Source organism: Echinops telfairi, unplaced genomic scaffold, assembly GCF_000313985.2.
Source record: "Echinops telfairi isolate 266 unplaced genomic scaffold, ASM31398v2 ScPeMD7_23;HRSCAF=83, whole genome shotgun sequence".
NCBI classification, from domain to species: Eukaryota; Metazoa; Chordata; class Mammalia; order Afrosoricida; family Tenrecidae; genus Echinops; species Echinops telfairi.
The window spans coordinates 27595408-27621686 of record NW_022103920.1 but is presented as its reverse complement, the minus strand read 5'-3'; the positions used below and the strand labels follow the sequence as shown (position 1 = coordinate 27621686).

Genomic DNA, 26279 nt, shown 5'->3' with positions numbered 1-26279 from the left:
ATGAAGGGTTCATGAGGGAGGGGGAAGTAGGGAGGCAGGGAGGGAGAAAAATGAGCAGCTGATATAAAGGGCTCAAGTAGAAGGCAAATGTTTTGAGAATGATGATGGCAACAAATGTACATATGTGCTTGACACCATGGATGTATGTATGGATTGTGATAAGAATTTTATGAGCCCCCAATAAAATGATTTTTAAAAAGAAGAAGAAAAGAAACCAAAGCACTGCTCTGCTGTTTCTTCAGCAACAGGAACGGAAGGCTCTCGTGCTGGCTAGCTGGGGGCTCTCCAGCCCTTCCCGGTTCCTGCTGCCATGTCCATGGCTGTCCTTTTCTTTCTTTGCGTTTTCACCTTTTCAATGTCACTGACTCTTCCCTTCAACAAGATATTCAAGTTATTTTTTTTTTAAATCGGAGAGAACCAGGGAGCCCCCTTGACCCCAAACCCCCAGTTGTACCATTTCTCTTCACCTTCAGAAACTATCCCCTGGCCGAGGCCATTTCTGGTTGGATAGCTCAGGAGGCTTCACATGGCAGTGCCAGCCTCAGGCAGGATGGAGCACTGGGTCAGCCTGCTCCTAACTGTGTGTCCTTGACACATAGTCTCAATCTGTATATCTCATTAATCATTAAATAGGAGGGTGTATCAAGTTGTTATGCATGGTGCATGAACTCATGTTTGTAATGGATTTACCACACTCTTGTTGTTGGCCGTTGTTGAGCCCATTCTAACTCACAGTGACCCCATGTGATAGAGAAAAACTGTCCCCTGTGGTTTTCTTGGCTATCATCTTTATGAAAGCGGATCTCCAGGGTTATGTCCCTCAGATCCGCTGGTGTGAGTTTAACTGCCAACCTGTTAGGTGGCCCCACCGAGCTCCTTACTTGGCTGCTGCATGTGGTCCACATACTTTGGACATGTTACCAGGAGACGCAAGGAACTGGTCCAAAGTATGTGACACAAAGTCTCACCAGTCTGTCTTCGAAGGCGCATGCTGGCTCTATTTCATCCCAGATGGACGTGTTTGTTCTGGGAGGCCACCGTACTTTCAATATTCCTCACCGACACCACCATTCGAAAGCAGCAGGTCTTCTTCGGCCTTCCTTATTCGATGTCCAACTTTCACACGCACAGGAGGCTATTGGAAACCCCATGGTTGGGCCGGCGCACCTTCATCCTCAGGGTGACATCTACTCCTTTTTCAGTTCCTGGTGCCTTTTCTAGACTTCGGCACGGCGAGCAGTGCATGGCTCATTCCTCTCCCTCATCTTCTATGCTGACTCACTGCTCCAGGGATCTCCTCAAGCTCACAACTTCTGGCACCATCCATGGAAGAATGGCTCTCACATTTACATACCCCGCTCACACTCACCTGAACTCCCGCTACATTGCTTCTCGACGTAGGGATCCGAACAGCCATCTCGAATTCAGACATCCAAAGTGGAATGTCCAGTTTTCACTTTTATGTATTTATTTATTTTTTATAAATCATTTTATTGGGGGCTCCTACAATACTTATCACAATCCATCCATCCATCCATGGTGTCAAGCACATTTGCACATTTGTTGCCATCATCATTCTTAAAACATTTGCTTTCCGCTTGAGCTCTTAGTATCAGCTCATTTCCGCCCCCTCCCTCCCTTCCTCACAGACCCTTGATAATTTAGAAATTATTTATTTTTCATGTCTTACACTTCACTCTTCACCCACTTTTCTGTTGTCAGTCCCCCAGGGAGGGGGTTATATGTAGATCATTGTGATAGGTTCTCCCTTTCTCCCCCACCTTCCCCTTACTCCCCTGGTATCGCTATTCTCATTATTGGTCCTGAGGGGTTTATCTGTCCGGGATTCCCTGTGTTTCCATGATTTTCACTTTTAAAGAATCTGCTTTCCCCATAGTTTTCCCAACAGCTGATGGTAACTCTACCCTAGCAATTACATCTGAAGATGTCACAATGACCTATGACTTTCAAATCACTGGTACTTCATGTTCAGCCGCCAGGAGTCCTGGTGGCTCTCCGGCTTCAACTCTATCCACTCCTCAGGCACTTCCACGACCTCCATTGCTACAAGCGTGGATTGAACTACCATTAACACCTCTCATCTGGAATTCTATGACAAGGAGTCCTTAATAGGTCTCCTTGACTCTACTTTTAATATGCTGATTTTCCCCTCTGCTATTCACAAGTTCAATATTAAAATTACTTAGTTGAAGATTAAAACAGCTCCTTTTTGATACAGAGGCAAATGTGGTGAAGAAAGCTGATGGTGACCGGCTTATAGAACATATAGCTTCTGGGGTCTTAAAGGTTTGCAGATAAACAAGAGGCTATCTAGTAGGGAAGCAACAAAGCCCACATGTATAAAGCACACTAGCCTGTGCGATCACGAGGTGTCAACAGGATCAGGGATCAGGCATCAGAAGACCCAAAACAAACAATCATATTGATGCAAACGAGGAGGATTGGAAACCCCAAACCCATCTGTAGACAATTGGACATGCCCTCACAGAAAGGTCACAGGAAGGGAAGAGCCAACCAGGTGCAATACAGCACCAATGAAATACACAACATTCCTCTAATTCTTTAATGCTTCATCCCCACCACTATCATGACCCCAGTTCTAGCTTACAAATCCGGCTAGACCATAGCTTATACACTGGTACAGAGAAGAGCTCTCGATACACAGAATCCAGGGCAGATAAACCCCTCAGGGATTATAATGGGAGTAGCAATACCATGAAGATGGGGGGAGAAGGGGGGGAAAGGAGGAACCAATCACAATGATGGATGTATAACACACACCCCAAACTGGAGGGGGGTGAACAACAGAAACATGGGTGAAGGGAGACAACAGTGTAAGATATGAAAAAATAATTTATAATTTATCAAGGGTTCATGAGAGTGGGAGAGTGGGAGAGGGAGGGAAAAAAGAGGAGCTGATACCAAGGGCTCAAGTAGAAAGAAGATGTTTTGAAAATGATGATGGCAACATAGGTACAAATATGCTTGATACAAGTGATGTATTGATTGTTATAGGAACTGTAAGAGCCCCCAATAAAATTACAGCTATAGATATATAAACAGCTCCATTTAAAAAAGTCTATCTTAAAGTAACATTACTGATAGAGTTGGCTGATGGGATAGACTGGGTGATCATCTTTATTAGACATTACGATATCAGTGTTACACACAATGTTCACATACCCACAGGGAACTCTTTCATAAATGTACTGAGCTAGAAGGAACCTAAAAACAAAACAAAACAAACAACAACAAAAACCCCAGCTAACGATGAGTCAATTCTGACTCACAGCAACCCTGAAGGGCAAGGTAGAACTGCCCCTGTGAGTTTTCGAGGCTACAGCTCTTTACAGGCAGGAGTAGAAAGCCTCATCTTTCTCCCTTGGAGCAGCTAGTGGTTTCAAACTGCTGGCTTTGTGGTTAGCAGCCCAATGTGCAACCATTAAGCCAAGAGACTGTCAATTCTTTTCAGATACAGCCTGGCAACTAGACCTTGGGAGAGCCTAGATTCATAGGATCAGCTGATGGCCGAGGAAGCAGTCTGATACCTGTACAGGCGATCGAAGCCAGAAGAAATGAGCAATCATGACTCAGAGTGCCCGCAGCTCAGTAAAATGCAAGAAGGACCGGGCATTATTCCATTAGCAATTAATCCTTCGGCCTGTGTTATGTGGCGTGAGCACTGAATGGGCTTGGCCATTAATTCAAAGTGTAGAGGTTCAAGTTCACCCAGAGGCTGAGGATCCACCTTCAAACCATGAATTCTCATGGACTTGATGGCAACTGGTGGTGATTCTGCAAAAAGCCATTCAACATGGCAAATGGAAACTTACCCCATTTATGATCACTCAAGTGTTTTTGCCTTAGCAGGGGTTCAGAAAAAGCTACCAAGCCAAGGAGAAAATCACAGCTGCACCCAACCCTTCTCATTGCTCACAGCCCCCAGCCACCCTCTTCAGCATGGATGACCGACAGAGGACAGCCCACTCACTCCAATTCTCCAGCAGGTGTTTGCAGTCATCTGTGGCGACGTCATGTACAGTCCGATTGCACTTGTCTTTCCTTTCGGGCTCCAGCCCTCCGTGACGACACAAGATCTCTAGGCAGTTCTGTGAAGACAAGAGCCCTGTCACTTACAGCACCCTGTGAATTAGCCGGCTCAAGACATCCAAGCCAATCAGGAACTCACAGCTCAAAATGTATTGCAATGCCAGCCATCCCAATAGACAAATTAATCTAAGCAATTGTGGTCAGTGGAGGGACCGGATGAGAATGTCACGCAGCCAAATCATCCACGCTCACGATTACAGGTCTGGAACGCTGACTCTGGTGGGGGAAGGCTGTCAGAGTGATGAGATATAAATAAATTTTAATATATATTCTCATGACTGGACACAGTCCCTCAATAACCCCCCATAAAGGGGCTACCATATAACATAAATCATTTGTGTCTGGCTACTTCAAAATGCCTAAAGGTTATCTGTAGATAAAAGCAATCAGGTTCTATAGCCTACCCACCATAAATGTAGCGACTCCCTGGGGAGGGCTCAGGGGGGTTTGAGGTCAACTGGTACTAGGTCAAGATGATGACTCCCTTCACTGCTCGTCGATTCTGTTATTCATTTATGATATCCCCATCGACTTGGTAACAAGTTAGCTGTATGGCGTGCATGTCTAATGAAAGGTCTGTAAGCCCCATCACACAGACCCAGTGGATATTACAGTCTTTCTCTCAGTCCTGACATGGGACAAAGGGCTCCTGGGCCCCGCTGTCTGTCTGTCTGTCTTTAGTATTTTCCACAATCCCAAAGTCACTCCTGAAGACCCGTTCGAGTGTTGGGGGCCACCCTCTCACCCCGACGATGTCTAGAAATGAAAAGCACAGAACACTTCATTTAAAAACTGAGCCTTAGGATAAAAAAGACTGTGTTGCACAGAACAGCCTTTTAGGTTCGCCTTCCCCTAAAATTGTTAGTTTACTAATCACTCAGTTTTGGAGGGAAAAATAAAGAAAACATTGGCGTCAGCAGGCAAGATCCTTTCTTGGTAGCTTGGCATTAAAAGCCAAAAAGATGTTCACTACAGCTGTCTTCTAGATCAGAGTTGTTAACACCTTGCTGTGGGTTAAGTGCTGGACTCCATATTAATAAGGATGTCCTGAGGCCTGTTGAGCACATTGATATTTCATATGCACACTGTCCTATTTGTTATTGGAAAAACATGAACACTGTACTGAAGGAGCTTTTAGAAAAACATTCCCAACAGATGTTGAAAACTGTGTGCCTTCGCTTTTTTTCAACTTTTTTCTCTTCTGTGTTGCTTAACAAAGGCTCCATTAAATATATATATCAATGATCTGGGGTCAGGAAATCTTAGTTCTCCTTTTCTCCCCACAAATGCAAAGTAGCAGACAATATGAAATGCGTACTGTTCTAAGAAATAATTGTGTAGCAGGATCCCAATCAGGACATTTACCAGCCAATGTTTACCGCGTCACAGTGTGCTTAAGATACACACACACAAGCAGTCTGACGAAAGAGAAGCCCAGGCAACTTACACACACACACACACACACACACAGCGGCAGAAAGCCTTATATGCACACATACATGATCAGACAAGACAGGAAAGCAGGCAGTCTAGGAAGCCTTACACTCCTACCCCCATCCTCCACACATGGCCAGACAAGACAGGAAACCATAAACACACACACAGAGTCAGACAAGACAGGAAATCCGACACACACACAGTCAGACAAGACAGGAAACCAGGCTGTCTTGGAAGCCTTATACTTAACACACACACACACACAAACACACACACACACACACACACACACACGCGCGCGCGCGCGCGCGCCCAAGCGCGCGCCCACCATCTGACAAGACAGGGAATCAGGAAATCTGGACAGACTTCTAACTCTTGCTATAAAACATCCTGATGCTGCATAAATGATCAAAACTACATTTTCTTTTTTTATATAATTTTTTACTGAAATATAATATACGGATCTAAGAGCTTACACATAAGCAGCTTGAAGCATTATTACAAAGTGAACAAACTTGTGTAAGAAGCACATCAGGGGCCCCTTTTTACAGATCCTCTTAATCACTAGATTTCCTTTCTGCCCCGGAGGGACCTACTTCCCATTTCGATGATCAGAGATGGGCTTCGCCTTTCAGGACCTCGATATAAGGCAGAGACATTACTACGTAAGAGGAATCCCACTGCAGGTATTTCTTTCTATGTGATTTCCTTCCTTCGGCACTGCCGATAACATCCCTCTAGGTGCTCTCTTTGGCATACACCACAATTTAGGATCCATTCTCCTGCTGATAGACATTTGGATTCTAGGAAAAGACCTCTGGCGTGCACTTGTCTGCGTTTCTGTCGGGCATATGTACCAGAGTTGGACTGCTGGGCTGCAGGGTACACATATGGTCTATGTTAATAAACCTGAAAAGCATTTTCTTAAGTGGTTATACCAATTTCTACCCCCCAACCCCCGTCTGTAGTATACAGGCTTCAGTTGCTTCATATTGACCGCCCCCGCCCCCCCAATTCCCACCCCCACATAACCATACACCCTCCCAAACATACTCTTAGATGCAAGCATGAGTTCACCCGAAAGAAGCAGAAATCCCCAAGGGCTGGAAAGAAAAACAACGAGTATCCTGGAACCAGGAGGATGGTGCTGGTTTGAAGGCAAAGAGGAAACAGAGCCCGTGCATTAAATTACATGGTGGGGAGAGGGAGGCTGACAAAATGGGGAGCTGAACCTGGGGGCTCTGACTAACGTAGAGAACGTAGGGAACGTAGAGAAAAGTTGCCTGCTTACAAAGGCGGTCACTGAGACACCTGTTTCTCATTGGCCTGCTCGGGTTGGAGGGATCTCCTTTGAAAATGAATCCAAGTCTGCCTTTCCTGGTCCTGGGGTTCAGATGTAAGAAATCACTAACCTAAGAGTTAACTGGAAAGAAAGCCAAATATATAAATAACAGTTGTTATCTAGCAGTCGTTGCTACTGATTTAACTGAAACCAGTAAATGAGTCTGATGGCTAAGGAGAAACGCAGGCAATGTTGATGGAGAATTTAATACCAATAAGAAGACTAAACAGACTGCAATCGAATAGACTGCATGAAACTTGTGAATTCCCAAGAGAGAAAAATAACATCCTTTTAGGCAGGCTAGTACTCGTAGCAAAAGTGAGTAATCACCAAACAGATTTAAATCTTGCTGATAGAAATTATTATATGACCTTTGGTAAACCATTGAACATTTTTATTTATGGCTTCCATTTCCATATAGGTGGATGTATGACTTAAAAGATGCACACAAACCTTACTCTTGGCATTTGCTGAACTCTCAATATTTATTAGCTGCAGTAATTATTATAATCAACATCATTAGAAAATAACCCAATGATTCAGCTAAGTGAAGAGTTATGACAGCCTTTCAACGAACACCACTGATCTCTCTCTCGAGATACTTCTAGGTGATGGTATTTCAAACTGTGATTATAAATGACTTTCAAAAACCCACAACAAATGCCTGCAGTTTTCCTGCATAGAGATTCTTTCATTTCTCATTTCAAAGTGGTTACTTCTAATTTTCATTACACTCAGGGCAGCGGTTAGTATCATCAATAGTGACTTTAGCGTTCAGGAACCATGAAATGTCCATCCCCAAGAGGGGTACCATGTGTCACCATGCTTTCTACAGAGCTGTCCTGCGCCCCAAGGGGACCAATCACAAAGAATATGAAAATTTTAACTCAAGTGAACAAAGAGGTTGTTAAAGTGACGGCAACAATTGAGCACATTCTGAATTCCAGGCACAGACTTAACATTTTACAAGTATTGCATAATGCTCACAATCATTTTCTGAAATTTCGGCTAGGCACCTCTGTCGGGGTTGTGATGACGGCCAAGGTCGCAGTGCTATTTCACAGAGTCCCCGGTGGCTCAGTGGACAGGAAAGACGTGGCAGCCTGCTTCTATAAAGACTTGCAGCCTTGGAAACCCTAGGAACCAGCTCTTCTCTTACAGCGTTGCTATGAGTAGGAATTGACTTGACAGCGATGGGTTGCTGTGTTGTGTTTGTTTGTTTCCTGTTATCAGGTAGGAATCCAAAGTGTAGCAAAGGGTTAAGACATGGGCAAAAGCCAGGTAGAAAAGGTTGTTGCACTCTCAAACGTGCAATACATGGAACAAGGGAAAGAGTGGGGGGAAAGGGCTCGTTGGGGAGGAAAGGTAGAAAAGTAAAGAAGCTCTCTTTTAAGATGTGCGGCTATAGGACGTGGGCAAAGTTGTTGCTAGGTACTGTTTCTGGAAATGCACCTCAGGGCACTTCCACTGTGAGGGGATGCTCCCAAGTGCTGTGGTACAGTGCATCCAGGTGAAGGAATGAATCCAGCCAACATTCTTAGATTAATAGGATATAAGTTTGCCTTTGATAACAAAGCCTTAAATAGAGTGACAGCTTAAACTATATCTTTCAATATAGGTACATGAGCAGTTACTTTCAATGGAGGCTAGAGAATTAAGTCTTCATTTGGGATGGGCATGGGCCCAGTTGAATCCTGAAGTACCCATTATTGTAAAGAAAGAGGGAACATACGTTCAGGGGTGGTGAGAAATGTGTGTCGGGGTCTTGAGGGAGAGCTGAGAAGCAAGACTAATGCCAAGGAGACGAAGCAGAAACACCAAGTTCCAAGGGCTGGTGATAAAATCAAAATCGTGGAAGGGAGCCAAGTGGAGAATTGGGCAGAGAGAGAAAATACAAACAGGTGGGGGGGAGGGGTGCGGTGTACGCACTGTTTTCCCCCAAGGGTGGGTGGGAGGGAGAGGGTATGGGAGATGGTAGCCATTATACTGGGAAATAATGACCTAAGCAGACAGGTGTATTTAAATGTGAGTGGTCAAAGATGAAGTCAACACTGTGAAGAACTAAGTGCTAAGGAGTTTTGATGCTTTTCCAGAGCCGTGGGGGTGGGGTGGGGGTTGTATGAGGAGCCGAGTACCATGACTTTAGAACTCTGTTCTAGAAGCGACTGATGCAGAAGGAAGAGCCTCTGGAGAAGAGGGTGAAGGAAGTGAGACCCGGTGTTATTGTCCATAGTGCACTGATTCAACAAGCATTTATCCTTTAAGAGCAAAGTCTCCAAAGAGCATGGTCGGTACAAAGATGGGAGAACCATTTTAAAGCGGGAGGAAAGGGCAGACATGCCCATTGCAATCAAGTGCAACCGGTCTAAGAGAGGTGTGGCGAGGTGGCCTGGGAACACCTATAGACTGAAAGCCAAAACTTAAGCCAAGATGTTTCCAGGCAAAGAAAGGTCAGGACAGAAAAAGGCCCTTTGAGGCAATGGGAAGAGTAGATGCAGCCAGTCAGGAGGAGAGAACACAGAATGTTCGCTCAGCTGCGTAGCATATGATCAGAGCATAGGACGCCTTAGGATAGAGAAAGGAGCGGCCCTCTGAGGCAGATGGAGACCAGACAAGGAGAAAGCATGACTGTTGTGCTAAGCGTCTGACACTTACCTCCAGGACGACAGAGCCTTGGAAACGTTCAACAGCGAAACAATACACCAATACACCAATGGTGAGAAAGGCCGGTGACGGGTTGAAAGCATGGAGGACTGGTCTCTGCCGTGCAGGCATCAAAGTAGCAGATGATGGGGACTTCTCATGGGCAGGCCCCAGGAGGCCACAGAGCAGGTAACGTGTGTAGTCAAAACCCCTTTAGGAAAGGAGTCAAATCTAGGGTTGTACTGATCCCTTAAATGCCTTCAGTTAGGGAGGTGGAGCAAGTACACCTGCCCGCCAGGTGAGGTGATGAAATAGAGAAGAAAAACAAGAGCTCCGATCACTGGTTATGGGGCAAGCTGTGTCACCCAAAATAGGTGTCACCTCGACTCAGCCATGATTTCCAGTCCTGTGTGGTGATCCTCTATTTTGTGCTCGCTGAAAGTAAGGAGTTGGAGCGCCTGTTGATGAAGGCCAAGGAGGGCGGCCTTTGGTACGGATGACAACTTAATGTAAAGAAAACCAAATCCTCACAACTGGACCCACAGGTGATATCATCATAAACAAAAACGGAGAAAAGATTGACGTTCTCAAGGATTTTCATCTTGCTTGGGCCTATAAACTAATAATGCTCAGGGCGATAGCAATCAAGAGACGAAATGACATCCTTCATCGGGTAAATCTACTATACAAGACCTCCCTAAAATATTGAAAATCAAGGATGTCATTTTGAGGACAAAGGTACGCCTGATCCAAGCCATGGTGTTTCCAATCACTTTACATGCATGCAAAAGTTGGACAATGAATAAGGAAAACAAACAAACAAAATTGATGCATTTGAATTATGGTGCTGGCAAAGAATACCAGTAGCACCATGGACTAGCAAAAGAACAAGTAAATCCATCTTGGAAGGTGTACAGCCGGAATGCTCCTTAGAGACAAGAATGGTGAGACTTCAGCTCGACTGCTTTGGCCATGTTGTCAGGAGAGACCAGTCCCTGGAGAAGGGCATCATGCTTGGTAAAGTAGAAGTGCAGTGACAAATCGGAAGACCCTCGACAAGATGGACAGACACAGTGGCCGTGACAATGGGCTCAAACATAACAACAATTGTGAGGAGGACGCTGAACGGTGGTGTTTTGTTCTGTTGCACATAAGTTCGCTTTGAGTTGGAACCAACACCTAGCATGAAGATCTTGCCATGAGAGAGAGAAACCTCACTCAGGCTGCCTAGTAAGCTTGGGTGATAGTGAAAGCGGGAGAGAAGAGGCATCAGAAAGATGACTGAGGCTAAGGCACATCAGGCCTACCACAGGGAGCAGTGCCACGGGGGAATGCCAACTCAAAATGACTCAGAGGGCTGAGGAGCACCCCACGGAGGGTTTCCAAGGTTGTAAATCTTCGTGGAAGCAGACTTCCTCCTGGGGGTGGCTGGTGGGCTAGAACTGCCAACCTTCTTTTAGCAGCTGAGTACTTTGACAGAACACAATGTTAATACATAATGACCTACGCACAGTGACACAAGGGCCATTTCCTGGCCAGGAGACAGTGGCTTGCCTAGAAATGATGTCGAAGGTGCTGGAAATAAATGTCTGGAAAATAGGGAAATCTTCCAGATTGGAGATATGGGAGTACGTCTTTGTAGCCCGAGAAGTCATTGCGGAAAGCAAAAAGACGGGATACATTCTTTTAAAAATAGTAGCAGGGAGCTAATAATTTTCACTTAGAGTGAAACTGTCAAAGAGAAAAAATAGTTAAGGAAAATAAAGTAGAAGCGAAACAAATCCTGGTTACTGAAGCAGGAGGGGGATGGAGGAAGTGGCAGTGTTCTAGAAGTTAAGGGAAGGTCTGCATGAACAATCAGCACCACAAACCACCCAGAGACCAAGGCAGGCAGGAGTGGTGGGGAGGGACTTCCTTGGCAACGTGTAAGCCAGAATTTTAAAATCCATTGACAGAGGATATTTGTTAAGTCTTAAACAGGGCAAGGGCAAGATAACTACAAAGACACGTCATCCAGGTGGCGGAGACCATTCGCTGGTGGACAATAGGGTGTCCACGGATTTCCTGAGAAACAGAGCTTTAATACGGACCTAGGTGATCAAGGGCAACTGTCATAAAAACCAAGCTTACAGTCTAAACTAGAATTAGGATCCACTCTTGTGCTCACAAAACACAAGTCGTCCATCAAACAAAAAATTCCTGGGATGAGCTCAGCAGAGAGGTTCAAATGGCCTTTCCCTAATTTGTTTCCGTAGCAAGCACTCGGCGTGCCCAGTCTCACGACAGAGCGGAGCATTTCACTAACAAATCCTTTCTAGTCACACTGAGTGACTGAAACAAGGCGCTATCTTCGACACGCTGTCTCTGGAGTAGTTACATATCTGCTAGAGAGAGGGACCTTGTGTTTCAAATACTAGGTAATGGTTTGCATAAATGTCTCAGCCATTGGGGAAAAGACCAGAGGCTTACATATGTTTTTTTAAAGCATTGACTTGGGGATCTGATCTTCTATGACTCACATGCAAAATTAATTACACCATTTCCCAAGCCATAATTTCTTCCACTCTAACATGAGGGATGAGCTGAAAGGCCCCTGGGGTCTCTGATATGCCATACCTGTGTACTGAAAGCCACGCGGAAACAGAAGTCGCCTTCCCCTTGGGCAGTGATGGTGCTGCTATCTCATGAAAACTCATTATAGACAAGTTATTGTTAACAAGAAAAAAAAGTAGTTTTGACAATCCTACTAGTGGTTAGTATATAATCTTTTCCCCCAAATACAGTGGTTAACTCAGATTCATAATTTAATTGTTCAGAAAACTGGCCTTAGAATTTAGTGAAGTGGATTGTCTTTCTTAAGAATAAGCTCAGCCAGTATATCAATATTGAAAGCAAATAATACAACCATTTTCCTGTACCTTTGATCAGAGCAGCAGACAGGCAGCTGGGTGCAGAGAGCAATAGATTCAGACAGGCTGGGCTCCTTTCCCAATCTCCATCTATCTAGGTTGGCGATTCAAACCTCTAGGGCTTAAATGCCCTAATCACAAAATGATTAGATTAGACTGGAAGATTAAATGTGCACTCTAGGGGTAAAAGATCTGCTATTTTAATAGCTTAGCAGTGTGAGAACGTTGTCAATCATGCTTTTCTTTTTAAAATCTCTATTCTTGTCCAAAATTCATCTGACACTTCTTAAAGTGACTGTGACAGATTCATATTCCACGAGAAACAGATCTCTTGATTTCCCTTCACAAGGCGATGATGCTTTGCATGCAGATGACGCCGTCCTTGATCATAAAAAGCCCCGGGACTCACATGCGTTCATAATTAAGCCACAGAATGGCCATTTGACTCTGCATTGCAGAGACTCAGCCCTGGGAAGTGGGCTCCTTCATTCAACCTTGAACCAGACTCAGTGGCTGAACATGTAGGAGCAGTAAAACTGGGGGCGAGGGGTGGGGTTGTTTGTGGGAATTATCATTATTTTGCATCCCAGCCAAGTGCATGTACAACCACGCCTCTCAGTAACAAACATCTCCCGTTATACTCAGTCTGGGGTGGAGAGAAAGTTGGTTCCAAACTCTCCCCCTCCTCCCATTTCCACGCACCTCTCTGCCATCCCGTGTGCCTCACCACTGTACATCGACCGCATCCTCAACTGTGAACTCCTCCTATTTCCCACCTTTTCCTGCCCCAAACTTGGCTGTCAAATGCATTTACTAGTTTTTTGGTTTTGTTGTTGATGTTGTTATTGCTAAAGGTAGAAGGGACACAAAGGCTAACAAACAATATACCTACATTGAATCACTCCTTCTTCTCACTTCTTTCATTTAAAAAAAAATCTGAATCTAAATGAATAGCTCTACTATTGATCATAACAGGAAATTATCCAACTTGGATCTCTGAGAAAAATAAAATCCCCAGGTATTTCCACCTGATGACTAAATCAGAGCACCTAAAATCCGCATGTCTCAAACCCCATTCTATCTTCCCGATCACAACAGCGCTGCTTCCAGTCTCTCCCTGACAAGGTCTCTGCTGTTTCTACTCGGTCCCTCATTCCCAGGCGTCACCAGCGCGCCAGCCCTGGGCGAGTCTGGTCCACAGACGCTCGCCTTGCTTTCACCGCTGTCTTCGTTCCCCGCGGCTAGTGCTTCAGCCACCAAGATTTTAAATCTTAAATCTTCCACACAGAGCTACTTATCTGAACAACAGGACCAACAACTCAGCACCATTCTGCAAAAGTTTTCAGTGACATTATTTGCCTATTGAATTCCTTTCCTTCTTCATTTTACAAAAATGTTAACACATCATTTTATGGGGGGTCTTACCACTCTTAGAACAATCCAGAGGTCCTCTGTGTCAATTCTCTGTGAATGCATTTCTTAAGGGAGCAGGGAAGGTCCCAAGTCCCATGTTCCCTAGGACGCTCCCAGCCTGGCCTTAGTTGGCACCACTCCTAATCTGTTCAACAGGCACTGCGCTCTACCTCCCGGCTCCCAAACCCAGGTTCCCATTCCTCTTTTCACCTGCACGGCTCTTTCTTGCCAGGCTTGGGACGTTTACCTGACCCTGGGAGGCCCGCCCCACATCAGCTCCATCTCCTCAAAGGAGCCATTCCACACCTTCCCATCCCCACAACTCTGCCCACGGACTGCTGGATTGTGTGCACAGCCCGAGCAGGCTTTCATTCTGCGTCAGCCACAGGGTGGTTACGCTGGTGTTCACTTTCTGCACGGCTCTCAACCGATGCTTGTCTTGTCCTTCTCAGGCCTGCCATTAAACCAGATGCTATCGAAGGGCGGGCAGCAACCACTTACAAGTCTCCGCATCCACAGGGCCTTGGATCCTTACTTCCATGAGACAATTCGGCCTCCCAGCGACCCCACATAGCTCAGAGCAGAAGTGCACTCCCCCATTGGGTTTCCAGCGGCAGGGTTTGGGGCAGTAGATCACTAACCCTCCTTCCACAGCACCATTGGGTGGGTGGAACTGCGCCTTTGGGTTAGTCGCCCAGCACACACCATTTGTACCACCCAGGAACCGCGCTTTACACCAACAGCTTTCTAAGACAATCTTATTACAAAAGGTTATAATGGCTAAAATGATCAAACAGAAAAAGAGGCATGAGGGAATGGCCTACTGTACCATGCTGTTTCTTTAGGAATTAGAATTTTTTATTTGTCTTAACAGGTGAGTAAAAACTAGTGCCTCTCCTTGCATGCATCTGTGAGTGAGCAGGGGCAGGTGGAGCTGAGGCTGCTCACGGTGGGAAAAGGTGAAGTCCAGCGCTCTGGCCCTGTCTCTTAACAGTAGCCTACTAGCACGACCTGTGTGGTAGCTGAACGATTTTGTGTCCACTTGAATTTGAATGGAAGTGCATGGATGGAATCCCACCTGTCAATCAGGTCACCTCCTTGGGGTGTGGTCTTTTATAAAGGAGACACTGGGAACTTCCCTCTCGTTGCCTTTTCCCTGCTTGCTGAAACCCTTCCTGACTCCAAGGACAGCCTCCTGTGGGCAGTCAGCCCCAGCCCCAAGAGCTGTCCATGCCGGGCCGTGGTTCCACCGACCTTGGATCATTGGGACTTGGCACCCCCTGGCCTGTGATCTCCCTGCTGCCGCTTCTCCTTCCTGTGTCATCGGCCTGCAGCTGTGGGAGTCTGAAGAGGGCAGCGGCCAGCAGCAGGCTTACGGACTTGAGTCGGACTGGACCAGGATGCCTTCTTGCTATGGAATGACTTCTCTATAGAAAGTTCTCTCTTGTGCAGAGATGAGAGTCAGTGGTTTGTTTCTCTAGACAACCCAGCCTAACACACAAGCCAGTGGATGGAATCAATGCCAATCTTTTCACTAACTGTGGTTCAAAATATTTCAAATGACCCTCACATCCCTTACTGGCAAACTCTGAAGGAAATGATGTTTATGGAAACTCAATTATTCCCTTGTCTATAAATATCTACTGGATCGGAAAAAGGTCAACGCACCCCAGTAGCTAATAATCTCCCGCAATGGTACCACTCAGTTTCCATTCCAATTACTCAGTTAAAAATGCACTCAGTCAATAGCCGACAACTTGGCCACTCATCAAGTTACAGTGGTAGGTGAGGCCGGCTGCTAGCACACTCACCTTAAAACCTTTCGAAGCAGCAATGTGGGCAGCCGTCCAGCCCTCCCTGTTGGCGTGGTTAATGAGGTCGGCGGGGATAACGGGCGTGGGCGTGCTTTCAGGGTTTGCTTCTCCTTCATCCAAATCAAAGACACCCAGTCTGGACGCCTCCGTGTCCAGCCCATCCCCACAAGCCGGTGCTCTGTGGTACAGGAGGAGCTTGAGGCCATCCACACTACCAGTGTCCACCGCAGCGTGAACTGGTGTCCAGCCATCCTGAAAACAAAGTGACCAGTGGGGGAAGTTGGATTACAATACTACAGCTGAGCACCATGCTGTTTAAGGTTCACCTCTAAATGTTCTTGGGCTTGGATCACTGAGCTGGGAAAAGCAGGCATTCTGATCCTGAACACGGCTCATGAGCTGAGTGAAGTTCCTTCACTTCTCTCAATTGCTCTATTTCCAGTTTTATGACTTAAGCGCGCTATTCTGTGACCTCAGCTGCCTAAACTAAACATTAACCGTTTGAAGTGAGTAGGCATTGCTCAAGACCCTAACTGAACATTGTATGTAGTCAGCCAGAACCTCAATTTGATACCAAGAAGGAGAATACAATTTTAGCATGAAGAGATTTTTTTTTTAACTCACGTAGATATGGGTGCACCTACAGTCACCGACCATAGCACTAGCCACAACAGAAAAAGAGGGAAATAATCTAACTGTCCATCCTTGGATGGGGGCTAACAAACTGTGGCATCAAAATTCAAAGGCAGAGTGTACACAAAAAATCATGATGGGTCTGGGGGTCGGCTCCTGTGAGAGGAAGTCTCTGCAGGGCATTCTGCCACGTGAAACACGTCAAGCACAAAAGGCCCAATGCTGGGTGGTCTCCCTGCTGTAAACACCCGCAGACGGGCACACGTACTGAAAGCAACAATCTCTGGTGGTTACCCGGATGGGAGAGGGGATCACTTGCTAGACAGTAGTCACTGGCTATCTTCCGTGATGGGAAAGGCAGCTCCCAATATGAGTTAGGTGCACAACTAGGCCAAGTTAAAAGAAGACAACAAGACGTGCATAAGAAAAAGCGACAATTTTGGTAAATGCTATAACATTTTTTTTTTTGCAATGACAATAACAACAACCAAAAAACATGTATGATAGGTGTAAATGCATAGGAAGGCATATGTAGATACATACATGCAAATGCATGAGGCATGTTTGTATGTGTATATACAGGCACACACATAATTGTGTGTGCTGCACATGAGTAGAGGTAATATCCTATACTAGATATATCCGAACACCTTGTAGGATTGAGGTCCTGGAATGAAAGACTTATGATCACAGTTTCATAAGACAATTCAGTCAATAGATATGACAAATAAGAAGGTAATGCCCTACCTGTGCTACTTGGTGAGTACCTTCTGAACTCTTAAATGTTTGTGAATGGCCATCAAGTTGGTCTTTACTTGTCAAGAACAAAAGAGAAAGCAGGAGACTAAAGGTGCTAAGAGGAAGTGCATGTGACTAAGCACTACACCCTCATGTAGCCGGAGGCCAGAAGAACTAGCTAGTGCCTGCTGGCTGCCATTACTGACAGTTCTGACCAGGAACAAAACAGAGGATGGGTCCCACACAGAATGGGAGAAACATGTAAGACAAAATTCAAACTCCCCAGAAAAGTCAGACTTACTGGACTGCTAAAGACAAGAAACCTCTGGGACCATCACCCTAAGATACCTTTTGAACTTGGATTTGATGTCAGTCCTGAAGGTCACCTTTCATCCACGTAATAGATTGCCTTATAAAATGAACAATATCAACATTGAGTAGGGTGCTCCTTTAAATGATCAACTATATGAGACCATTGACTCCACGCAGAGACACAAAGCTAAGGAGGGCACAGAAGCTAGCCTATGGGAAACAGAAGCAGCAGACTGGAAACAATGAGAACTGGTTCAGTGGGAATGTAATGAACTGTGTCAACGTTCATCAGCCATACAATATTTAAAAATACATACTTAGAAGTCTATATCCAGGTACACGCAGTAATATTCAATGAATAAAAATGCATGCCTAAATCATCTCTCCTAATTCTAAAAATAAGACAAATAGAAAACAGATGATTCCAGTTAAGGCTCAGGGGTTAGCAGGTCAGTCCGTGTCGAATGAGTAAGGCTTTAATCAACAGGGAAGAGATGCAATCAGCAGACACATTTTTCAAATCCAATATCCAAAAATGCCAAGCTGAACACAGAAAATTCAGTTTTAACATTGTGGTAGTTACCTAATGTAGTCTCAATTTAAGGATTAAGAGTATAGGGGTAGAGTCTATCTAAGCTGTCAATCTGGAGATAGACAATGAGACTTCTGTGTGCATGGCCTTCTCTTGAGAATTCTGGGAAATCTGGTACTTCCTTCTTGGAGGTGGAAGACACCACTATCTCTGTTACTTCCTAGGAGACATTTCCACATGGATGCAACCAGACCTCTGAAGCCAGAGAAGCCACAGAGAGCCCCCTGCCAGCACTGAGATGCTTACAACGCCACTGGACCCAAAGACTTTCTACCCACTGGCTTGTGATTGTCCTACATTTGGCTTCATTGCATGTGTTTCATGAGTCTGAAGAGGACTTTAAAGATTGGTATCGGACATACAGGCTAATATCAGACTTATGGCCTTGGACTGGACTGGGCGGGGATGTTTTCTCAATGTTCAATTCCTCTTGTATACAGATCTCTTTCTTATACACATACACATGTCCATGGATTTGTTTCTGTAGCCAACCCAGACAAACACAAACATTTTGTTGTTTTGCTGCTGCTTTAGTTTTAGAATTCTGCAAACAGCTCTAAAGTACATGTATAGAAAAAAACAAAACAAAACCACCCCCACAAAACTGGTACTCACTCTGGTTTTTACACTTCGGTCTGTTCCAGCTTCCAATAAGAGTTTAATACATTCTTTATTTCCATTTTTACAGGCCAGGTAGAGAGGTGTCTGTCCTTCAGCAGCAGCATGATTAATGTTAGCATGGTATGCAACTAATAATTCTACACATCTGAAATCACAGGATGCACTTAATTACATACAAAAGGAGAGAGTGACCTTTGCAATGGTACCTGCTCAGGATACTCCGTATGGAGAAAGGCAGAGGACATTCTTCAGGTTCGTATGCATGCGGTGTTTGTGTTTGTACATCTACAGAACATTCACGGGCAAAAATGAAATGACAAGGTGGTGGCTTTTCCCCAAGAACGCGTCAAAGCCCCTTGCACGTGTCTCCATGTTGTGGGTCTCAGGCGGATCCTGCATTTTGACAGGACCAGCTCACCATGATTGGCTCAACTCGCTGGCAACTGAATCTGGTTTTGGTATTTTAACAAGGCCTGAAGATAAGGCTTCAGTCACAACATTTACACCCTCTTGTGAAAATTTAAAATAGCCAGTTTAAACCAACTTTATGACTTTTCTCTGTAACCAACCTGTAAAACCGGGGTCCTTAGAATAACTGTTGACTTAATGGAATCAAGGGTTTAACTGTGCTTGACATCTGTGTTATTTGTGGTTGGAAATAGTCTGAGCCTTCCACAAAGCCTGATGCTGAGCTATTCTGAGACATGGACTGGAGAAAGAATTACAAGCAGCATCGACTTTGGGCAGCCTGTAACAGGCAGTGCAGCGGCAGAACCAAGGGCTCACGGAGGCAAGACTGTGGAGGCGGTCTGGCTGCGGGCGGGGCGGTGGATGAGGACATGGACACAGGCAGGCAGACCCTCACTGTCAGAGAATCAGGGAGGAAAGGAACAAGGTAACTGCATGATTTCCCAGCATTCCTGGTCACCTGGGAAACATCACCAGTTTCCGTTTGTAAAATCAGTTGACAGTAAACTTAGCATGAAATCGGCAGGGAATTAGGAACCAATTCACAACTTATTGATTTATTTATTTTACATGAATTTCATGTTCTTCCTTGGGTTTTCTTGACAGTGTTGGGTGAATTTATGTATGTATATATATATATATATGTGTGTGTGTGTGTGTGTCTGTGTGTATGTATATATATATATTTTAAAACAACATCCATGTTGATTCTCACTCATTGACCTCTGGATTTTCCCAGGCTGCCCCCCTTTCACAAAGATGTCTGTGACTCTGGGGGTCCTGGGTGGGCAAACAGTTATGAGTCTCAGCAGCTGGCCAAATGCGTGGATGTGCCAGTCCACCCAGGAGTGCCTCGGGTCTACTTCTGAAAAGAGTCACTGAAAAACCCCGTGGAGTGCAGCGGTACACTGCCCCATGCGGGCCTTCCATAAACGGAGGGAGCAGCACACCTACATTGTACTATTAGCAGGTAGTTCAGGATCCTTAAAGCAATGCCTGGCTTCAACTGGCTTAGCGAGCAGAGGAAAAATAACTGCTAAAGTTATGTGCATTTCAATGCAAAGGCTCTTTGGGGTTTGGGATTTTCAGAGCTCATCTCTAAATATCCTGCTTCATTGTTTTAAAGGGAGCAAGATGCATCCCTGAGGAGCCTGGCGGTGCGTAAGCATGGGAGGTGGTTCAAGCCCATCAGCTGATCTCCAAGGAGAAAGCTGAGGCTGTTTGCTCCAGTAAATATTTACAGCCTAGCAACCCGTACATGGGTTGGGGATTTGGTTTTGGGTTGGTTGGCTTAGGAAGTTGAGATGATCACAGACACTGTAACTGTTTTAGTGCCAATGCCCTAGACTGCGCGCGCGCACGCACACACACATACTCTCTCTCTCTTTCTCTCTCTCTCTCTCTCCGGGGAGGTCTTGCAGTGGTGGGAAACAGTGAAGGCCCAAACTCTGTAACTCCCCCTGGTGCCACTCTCTCTGATGCGATAAGTGAGAATTTGATGAGCTTCTTCAGAAGCGCATTCCTTCTTGTGATGTTTAGATACACAGCGTTTCTCTCGACCCCACAATGGATCACAAAGAAGAGCAGGTTCAGGGGCCTACTGTGAACTTCAACCCTCCTATGTGTTTAGTAAAACTATTGTCCAAGGGCGATAAGCAGCGGTCTACACACTCAGCCAGAACTAAAATGTATGTGCCCAGGACAGAGCGCAGTTCCTTGCATAGGAGAGAAAGAGCAGAGCATCACTTACTTGACGTGTCCCTGAGCAGCTGCAGCACACACGGGTGTGAAGCCATCGTTATCAGCAGCATTGACTTGGGCTTCTGCATTCAGCAGCAATCTCACACAGTCTATGGATTTTAATAGAAAGCACGTTTAATTCCCCGCTTGTAGCCAGCCCGAGCCAAATTCTAAAGCAGCGATAGAGAGATTCTGAACCCCAGGAACTCTGCCTGGCACAGAACACCTAACAGTTCTGGGATGTGGGACTCCATAACTTTCCAGAGAAAGGCAGCCTCCTTCCCCCAAAGAGTGTATTATCCCAGATTCACCAAAGCGCGTGCGTGCATGCGTGCGTGTGAGTGTGTGATAAAAAGAGGGGGGAGAGGGGAGACAAAGAGGGAGGGGGAGAGAGAGAAAGGGAGTTTAGCATGAAAGGAATTGCTAAGTGTCAGAAAAATGCTCTACCAGACCTTTCCATCAGCTTCCCCCAGAACATAGAGCTTTTAGATGGACAACCAAATTCACCCAATTGAAACATTCATCATCGTTAAATCGTTAACCTTTAGCTTCAGGATGTTTAATTTTTGTCTTTAAAGCGAATTTATGTGATGGCCCTCCTGTGCTTGACTCCATGAGTGAGGAGAGAGTAAACGCAGAAAATCCCCCAACTCGGGTATTGCCGGCATCTAGAACTCACAGGCCCTGTGCTTCGGACGTGGCTCAGTTTCTCTGTGTGACAGGCTGTGTCTTCAGTGCCTGGGAGGTATAGGCGAAGCCAGAGTACTTCAAAACAACGAGCTATCTTCCTAGCACCTCAGACTCTGCCGTTCAGTCCACCCTCACCAAGTGAAGCAATGCAAAATTTTACAGAAGCCACGTTACCAAATCAATCTACCATCATGGGGCTCGAGTACATAATGCCTCTTGACTTGGCATCTGAAGTCAAATCATGTCTTTTTTTCATACTACCATATGTTTGAATACATTTGACTACAGAATTTGCATTTTAAGGAACAAGGCTAATTCCCAGACTTCATCCACATGCCCTTTAGAGTTATGCAATGTTTCTGTTCTCTCAAAAAAATCCAACTAACTATCCATCATTCCAATGGCAGAATGATGTTCAGGCACAGGACCTTTCCAAACGACTAAAACCTTCCCGGCTGGGGCAAGAGCCAGAGTCACGATGCTTGACTCTAACCCCAACCGCAGGTGTTCCGAACCACAAATGAGGGCCACTTTGTTCTGATCAGAGCAGCCAGGGACGGCTGTTCTCTACAATGTGTTTCACAGCCCTAGACCCACGGGTTCTCCCAGTACCATCCATTCCACTGGGTGCAAAACGGAGAGACTGTTTACTGGCCTCGGCCAACTTCACGATTAGACTATGCAACTCAGATTTTGTCATGTTGACAAAGACATCAAAGGTCATGCACACAAATCCCCCACCCCTCCCTGTAAGAGAAAGCCTGAAACAAAAGGAAACTTTTGCTCGTCCCTATCAACGGGTACAAAATTCTGCCATCGAGTCACTGCTGACTCAGAGGGATGGCACCCTCCACCCCCTGCCCCGTGGGTTTCGGAGACTGTAACTCTTTATGAGAATAGAAAGCCCGGTCTTTCTCCTGCAGCACTGCTCGGGGGCTCGAACTGGTGACTGGGCAATCACAGCTCAACACATAATCACCACCCCCGCAGGGATCCTTCAATGGGCACAAGGAGGAAGAAAAGGTTCCAAAGTTGATTGAGGTGATGACTGCACAACCCTTCTTGATATGGCTGAACTACTGAATTGTATATGTTAGTTATAGTTCAATAAAAGTAAAACAATAAATAAATAAACAGAACCACAACAATGGCTCTGATCCATTTGACTCTTGGTTCGTTTGCAAGTGTGAGTAGCAGGAGAGACGAAGTCACGGTCATTACCTGTATGTCCATTCTTAGCAGCAGAATACAAGGCAGAATGGCCATCTTCGCAAGAGTGATTGATGTCGAGTCCTTCTTCATTAAGCAGCATTGACAGTAAAGTGACATTTCCCTGGGCAGCAGCTTGCTGAAGAAGGGTGGGCCTGCCAGCCAGGGGGGCAGGACCACCACTCATTAGCAAAGGGGTTAGGGAGGGTGACCAGCCTGTGGGTTAAAGCGACCCTAGTTAGAGAGCAGGAGCGGATACAAGAGACAACGATTATCCTACCTCTTTCTACACACACACACACACACACACACACACACACACACTCGCACACACATATAAACAAGTGCTCCCAAAGGATTATGTGGTTTCTAACATTATCAATCTGTTAATATTTACTTAGCACAAATCTTTACTGTTATTTCAGGTTTTATATCTGTTGCTAATGAAATGTACGTGATGACAAATGATTTTTAGTCATCAGTGTGGCACAGGGAAGTGTTAAGGTGGTCACCGGCTTAAGGAAACTAAGAGGGCCGTCTCGTTGTGAAAGTTCAACTTCCTTTTCAGAACTTCAAAGAACGTGGATTCTAAAATCTCATGCGTGGCTGTCAGGTACCACAGACTCAGCTGAACAATCCCCACAGGGGGGTTTCTAGGCTCTAATCTTTAGGGGAACGGGTCACCAAATCGTTTCCCCCCTGGATCCTCTGGTTGGTTTGAACTGCCAACCTTTCAGTTCAGGTTAACTCTTGCATAACTAGGGCACCTCCTGCACAATATCAACCAGGAAAAGGGAACCCATATGTTTAGGTATAAAATATAAATAACTTCAAGAAACTTAGGTTTTCATTTTCAACAATGTTTCTAAAGTATTTGCTTAAGCATTCTACATAAACTCTTAACATGGACCAAATACTATGAGGGAGTCAATTTACATTCTTAGAAATTCTCTAGTTGGGTATAGAAATAATAGGGACTGGCTGCTATACAGAATCAAGAACTTATAGATGTTAACTGAATCCGCTGGTGCCAGCACAGATCTCCAATACATAAGTGCACACAGTATCATCTGGCCGTCTTGACCGCATGTCTAACAGAAACTTCTAACCAGCCAACAAACGCCGACAGTCTACAATATAGTTTTAATAAATATCATAAGAGTAATCAGTTAGCTATTTCTCATCAGCATTTAGCAGCTTTAGAAGAGAATCTGTTAACTGTGTGAAGTCGACTGCACAGAGCATGGAAAATTTTCTGAATTCTTCCTTGATCAAAAGGCTGCAAAAAACAGTAAAGTAAAAATATTTATTTAATGTGATACATAGTATTTGTGTACTTTAGGCTTAAATACAGTTAATTTTCGAATTAAGTCCTCTTACTTTTGTCCCTTATTGTGTCCCAAATTGTGCCCTGATTGTTACTAAGAGTGTTACCTCTTAGTAACACTAGTGCATAAGTAGGTGTAGGTATAGATGTTCATTTATCTGATAATTCATCATACATCTCCGGTAATAAGATAAAATAGAGGCAGGTTTCATATCTCCTGCACAGAGATGTCAATATATTATTCATGAATAAGAGTAGTATACTAATATGTATGTAGTAGTCACTTATTATAGTTAAATCTTTAAATTCCCAGCCTCAAAATTAAAAGGGCACACATCGATGAAAAATTCCAGTATTTGTAAAGTTCCTGTACACAGACAAAACCAAAGCAGTTTGTGCAAAAGTAACTCTACTGCTTATTAAAAGCTAGATATTGTAGCTTTATAATCACTTATTTGGACTCATGAATAAGTTATTATTTTACCCTATTAGACTGCAGTGACAAACAAAATGCAAGTGCTCATAAAAATTAAATATTTATCCAAAACTTTATGATATTTTCCCCATTGATATTCATTAGCTCTCCTTACAAAAGTAGTATTTTTGACTTCATACTTACAAGCAGGCTCCTCTGTGGTACATTTTACCTTTTGTATTTTCTTAAAAACAAACAAAAAACAAGCCCACAAAAATTAAATCAGTACTTATATGAAATCGATTATCAACAGAGAAATTATACACACCAAGGCGGAACGCCTTGGCTGCACAGCAAACACCAAGCTGATAGGAAGGCATTGCATGCCAGGCCTCTGTGGGACAGGGGTGCATGGCGCACACTGTCTGTCCGTCTGTCTCAGCTCTTCTCAGTCTGTATTTAGAGCGCATCCAAGGCACTGTGATTTCTGACATGCTCGTAAGAATAACTATAGATGTATATATTAACAGTGTGCAATTCTCTGGGGCTTTGCTTCGTGTTTTCTTTTTCATCACCATCCTAGGTCTGGGCGGAGATACTTTAAATATAAAGGTAGTTTTGCAACTGTTTATGGTAATATTCACTTACGATAACGTTTCATCAGAATTGTACGCTCAATATTAAATTACCTGAAGGAAAAACTATCCTATTCAAAACTTTTGCCGACCTTTAGATCAGTTAGACTTATGAGATCCCTGTTACATAAGAATATGGAAAAAATATGTATCAATATCCTTGTTTCTTAGAGGACTGCAATACAGCCTTAAAATCTCTTACTAAACGATAGTGCTTGATAAATAAACTTTAAATGGATTTTCTAACTTCACTACCAATTTTGTCTAGCACTAACAAACTTACTTGCTTTTGAGATGTCCTATTATAAACTTAGAAAAATAAAATTACATTTCACAATGGTACTTCATTTCACATTCCCAACAAGGATAAGAACAGTCATAATTAGTAGACTAGTCAGTGGTTAAGCAGTAACAGAAGAGACCCATTCCCATACAGCTACCCTCATCATGTTAGAAAACGGTCTCGTGCAGTCTTGCAGCGTCCTGTGCAAACATTAGTAGAGGTGAGAAGCTTGCAGATCATGCAGCGAGGAGGGGACTACGGGGAGCGCAAGACAGTGAGCGGAACAAACAGAACGTGCAATGACAGGGAGGGGCATTGAGAACAGCTTCCGGCATCAGCTTCAGAGTGTGGTTAAGGTCACAGCCCCGATCAATCTCGTTTCCTAATTTTAGCCTTTAAGCTAATCATACATGGAGAATAAATAAAACTGTATTTTCAACTGGGGGTAGGGGTAAGGGGTGGGGAGAGGGCTAAATAAAAACAAATCAGTGTTGCAAATTAAAAAAATGAAAAGCAAAAATTTGCCCAAGGGTTTGGAAACTCAGTTGCCTGGGGGTTAAGCCTCTAGTCTCCCAGTATTTGAGCTGCCCTCCTTTGGCAAGTTCAAGAGACAGAAGTAATTCATTGGAGATTTTAAAATTTATTTGGGAATTTACAATTCCAGGCCTTAAAAGCAGTTAATTGAAGTACAATTAGCACACAATTCATCCAAATAGTATCTGCTGTCCTCCCAGTTCACCTCAGCACTTTAATAATCATTTGTCATGTGTCCTAGTGGCACAGTTTTGAAAGCATCCAGCTCCTGCCCGCACTCAGCTGTCTGTTGGAACCCAGCAGTCACTCGAGGAAGAAACGTGATCATCTTTCCTCCAGCCTCGAAACCCAACAAGGTAGAGGTAGCTCTACTCGGTGTGACAGAGGCGCCTC

The 26279-nt window shown here is 44.7% G+C and overlaps 1 protein-coding gene across 2 annotated transcripts in view; it reads right to left on the bottom strand.

Moving 5' to 3' along the window:
* The window catches only part of CTTNBP2 (cortactin binding protein 2), a 146348-nt gene that overhangs the window by 49253 nt on the left and 70816 nt on the right, over positions 1–26279 (bottom strand). Inside the window, exons 4-9 of one of the 2 annotated variants that reach the window (XM_045288873.1) lie at positions 24639–24678; positions 22705–22908; positions 20804–20903; positions 18580–18730; positions 15687–15941; positions 4013–4130 (exon numbers count right to left, since the gene is read on the bottom strand). In XM_045288873.1, the coding sequence (XP_045144808.1) occupies positions 4013–4130; positions 15687–15941; positions 18580–18730; positions 20804–20903; positions 22705–22908; positions 24639–24678 (868 nt within the window). The remainder of the gene's footprint in view (positions 1–4012; positions 4131–15686; positions 15942–18579; positions 18731–20803; positions 20904–22704; positions 22909–24638; positions 24679–26279) is intronic. The other variant, XM_045288874.1, reaches the window with a different exon arrangement.